General features: G+C 30.8%; 1 protein-coding gene across 2 annotated transcripts; it reads left to right on the top strand.

The window, feature by feature from the left end:
• Positions 1–275: 275 nt before the first annotated feature.
• LOC149261734 (patatin-like protein 3) lies at positions 276–1,149 on the top strand. 2 transcript variants are annotated; one of them, XM_089382277.1, is made up of 3 exons: positions 276–588; positions 690–871; positions 989–1,149. In XM_089382277.1, the coding sequence occupies exons 1-3, from the start codon at positions 523–525 to the stop codon at positions 1,047–1,049; spliced, it is 309 nt and encodes a 102-aa protein (XP_089238403.1). In that variant the 5' UTR covers positions 276–522; the 3' UTR covers positions 1,050–1,149. The 2 variants fall into 2 exon arrangements, with proteins under 2 accessions (XP_089238403.1, XP_089238407.1); XM_089382281.1 differs by having other exon boundaries at positions 699–871.
• Positions 1,150–4,460: the final 3,311 nt, after the last annotated feature.

A 4,460-nucleotide genomic window follows, 5' to 3' on the forward strand; every position in this document is an offset into this window, starting at 1 on the left:
TATTGTTTAAATTAGTTTTTTTTTACTGTATATATGGATTCAGCGATCTCAAAAACTTTTGGAGCATTTCAGTTTTCAAAGTCACAGCGTAACAGTTTTGGTAAGGGGCCGTGAAATTAATTTGTTACCCTCTAAAATAATCTTGCAAACATTACTTGCAGTAAACCATGTGTCGAAAGAAATTGTATTTCAGTTTTCAAAGTCACTGGGTAACAGTTTTGCCTAATGGGTTGCGCAATTAATTTGTTGGCCTGTAACATATTCTTGCAGACATTACTTGCAGTAAACCATTTGTTGAAAGAAATTTCCGCTCGCAATTCGAATCCACCATTGTCGAAACAAAGTATTGATTTAAATTTGATCGAGAACGAGTCTAGCAAGCTTCTGGTTCTTTCTCTTGGAACAGGACAAAAAGTAGCTCGTTACAAGGCCACCGACGCTGCAAAATGGGGCTTATTTGGATGGTTAACTAAGGACGGTAGATCACCTTTAATTGATATTTTATTGCAATCAAGTTCGGATATGTCGGACATTCACGAATTCTTCTGGTTCAAAACCATTAACATGCATATGTATCTCAGAATCCAGGTACTTTTCTTGCACCCTCCATATATAATTCACCCATAGATTTTGTGAAGTTGAACAAATCTATATTCGAGATATTTAACACAATGCCTCATTGTGATCAGGAACCGCAGCTGGGAGATCACACTAGCTCCTTGGATCTGTCGACGGAGGAGAATCTAAAAGCCTTGAAAACGATAGGTAGCGATCTCTTGGCCAAGCCTGTTTCAAGTGTCAATATCGAGACGGGCTACTATGAGCCAACGCCAGAGCAAGACTGGAAGACCAACCATGATGCATTGATCAGGTCATTTTAGTTCTTATTGAATACGTCAATTTCAATGAAAATTGCTAAATCAAGTTTTATGACAGAAAATGGTTCATGTGAATTGGTTTCACCGTTAATATTGTATTGATTTGGCAGGTTTGCGCAGCTACTTTCACGTGAAAGAAAGTCACGATCAACTGCTGCTCCTAGTGGCTAAGACTTAGAGTCCTGAAACTTTATGAATGATAGTTTTCCTCAGTTTATGAATGTTAGTTTTCCCTTATGAATGTTGTACTTTGTTCGAAGATGATCTTAACTTCGATATGTAATGTAACTTTGATATCCAATTTGAAAATTGAGGCTTTCTGCATATTTCATTAATATATTGATTTTGAAAATAATGTTATTTACCATGCCTTAATATTTAAAGAAAAAGTCACACAAGAATTAACATAGTAATATTTACATTATTAATGAAATCATTGAGCTCAAACTTTTAAGGTATATATGTAATTTCGTTTTCATTTTAATTATTAATATTATTAAAATTTTCAATCTTATTATCATTAATTCGGTCATGCAAACCATCTAGACCCTGTGTGGACATAGACACATCTTAAACGCCATTTAAATATGAAAGATCCCCACTCTGCTTTTTATGTGGACATTCCCACTAAGATTTTGGTAGAGTAGAATATCTTTGTGATACATATGGCATAGAATATAATATTAATGGTATGGAGATTTTTGTGGGGGTCGGAATAGCCTATGTTCCCATGAGTAAATTTTTCATATCATTCATTTAGTTGCATGGATTGCATTAAAATTTTTATGGTATTCTTTGTTTTTAATTAATATTTTTTTAATTTTGGATTAATATTTTTAAGTCATTTGATTCTACTTATGTTATTAATATCACATTTTTTACACCTTTTTAAGAAAAAAATTTAATATTTTATTTTTTAAAGTAAGAATGTCCATTTTCACTTTCTTTTTCTTTATGTTTTCTAGCCATTAAACATTTTGCTATGATTTATGATTTTGTTGATAAAAATGTAATTTTTAATTTTCTAAATTTAATTGTTGAATCTATAAATGGATTTAATTTCTTGAATAATTCTAATTCTACCTACAAAAATTCTTCTAGCTTAATTTTTGTTAAAACCAATTTTAAAAATGTAATCAAAAATGTTTGAAAAGTATAATATATGGACTACTAGAAAGAAAAAGACAAGTATAAACATTTTATATTTTATACCTTTAAAATATGATGATCTAACTATGTGTGACATTGTAATTGTAAATTTATAAACTACATTTTTGAATGCGTAAATGGATTTAGCACCATTAAAAACACCCATTGCACTTTAATGAAAAAAATAGTGAAAAAATACTCCAATAAAAGTTAAAGAACAATAATGTTAAAATATTACAAAGAAAACAAAAATTCCTACACATTTTTATTTTTTATTTTTTTCTTACTATCAATGGTGAAATCTAGCTATCCATTTGATGGTAAAAATGTAATTTTATCTTTCTTTAATTACTTTTTTGCATGCATAAATTAATTCATCACCCTTAAAAATATTTATTTGATCACTATTATGTAATCTCAAACATTAATATCTTGAATTTTAACAATTATTTTAATTTTTCCGCCAGAAGTTGTCAGCAAAAAAATGTCTAAGCTGTTACAAATCAAATGAAAATTTAAAACATTTTATATTCTAAACTATTTTAACTATTATTTTTGAAATCCAACTAAATTTTTATTTTCCATTGTTTAAATTACATTTATTATTATTAGTAGTATGTATAAACCAATTCATAATCCTAAAAATCCTCTATTTTACCAAAATTTACCTTCAACCACAAATATCTACAATTATGAAAATTTATATAATTTTTGGACCTAATTTTGAGAAAACTTATGTAGAAAAATATTCCCATAAAAAAATTCAAAAAATAAGATTTTTATCTTGCTACAAAGAGAAGGAAAAATATAACATTCTATTGTATAACATTTTATAATGATATATAATGAAATCCTGCTATTTTCTAACCATATATAATGAAATTCGACTATGTAACAGTTTGAAATATGATAATTTTCATTGAATAAAGTAGACCTTCTTTCACTTATATTATCTAATCTCAACCAGTGATATAAGTAAATTCCAAAAACTATTTTCACTATTTTCGACATTTTGGAAAAACGTAGTTGGAAATATGATGTATGAGGTTGGTGAAAATGGGGTGGTAGTTTGGAATTAGACTACTGGCTAACATTGTAACCAATGAGATGCGCGTTGATGGATCTTATATGTGGAATTTCCCCCTGAGGGTCCCGCTTATCTGACCAATCACTATCAGCCCTTCTCTCACTTTCCCTTTTGTTAAGAGCTTCAATCTGCGCCATTGATCTCACTTCACGAGATCCAATAGATATCGCATCGTTCTCTCACCAACTTACTTGAATGATATCCACCGTAGATGTCACGTAATCTCACGTGGATTCTTGCACGAATGATATAAGGACGAGAGTGCGCAAGAAAAGTGGTTTTCTTGTGCTACGTGTCGACCGCTAAGGTTGATTGCGTGAATTTTCCAAATACCATTTACGATCTTTTGGGCGCATGAGATGCCACTTCCCGTTTATCAAATACAACCCACGTGCTTAATTCATACTTTAAGGAAGATGCGTAAGGAAAGGTTTAGCGCTTAAGCTCAATATTAACTCTTAATACTAATTGACTGTGAATTATAAATAAAATGTTTAAACAGAGGAAAATACCCAATTAGGGTCTAGAATTCCATTACACAGTCATAAGAGAATTTATACACCAGAACAATGCTTCCACACCACACTTCAATCAATTATTCAACAAAATCAAAATTAGAGAGTCTTGGCCCTCCTGGCTCGATTACAATAGTCTGTTTGACTTCTGTTCAATCTCAAACCCTATCTCTCACTCAAAAACTCTCGCTTACTCACCATGTTATCGATTATCTAATCTCTATCATTACATTCTTTCTTCTTTTATGAATCAAATCCTATCCTAACTTCATTTACAACTCGATCCCTATTTTTAATAGTCTAACAATCAAATCCCTATTTGCAAGCTTAGTGACACACCTATACTAACAACTTATCTCCTATTCTAAAAATAATACAATAATCTAATTATTACAATAATTGAGATAAAGATTAATTCAAGAGTTCCAACCCTCTCTACTTATAATTGATTTTGACCACTCAGGTCAATGAAATTCATTTCTTGTTAGCCACAACATGTGAACATACAATCATTTTGCTAGCTAAGTCCATATGCTCCTGCATTAGACTCCCGAGGAAGGAAATAATCCTTCAGACTTTTAGGATTTACTCCATACTTTTATAACTTTGGTGCTGTCAACCAACTAACATCCTTTATTGGTTGTCCATTCCATTTGACTAAATACTTAAAATAAACATGTCCTTTTGTTCTTTTAGTAACTATTTTCTCCAAAATAGCTTCCACCTCTTTCTTGACTGTCTTTGGCATTTGTTCTTCCCAATTTAAAGTTTGAACTTTATCTCCTGCATGTTCCTTTTATAGTTCTGACTCTGTCTCCTTGTACGGATATA

Source organism: Pinus tabuliformis, chromosome 6 (assembly GCF_031772625.1).
Source record: "Pinus tabuliformis cultivar Carrire ecotype Pingquan chromosome 6, CPIR1, whole genome shotgun sequence".
Taxonomy (NCBI): Eukaryota; Viridiplantae; Streptophyta; class Pinopsida; order Pinales; family Pinaceae; genus Pinus; species Pinus tabuliformis.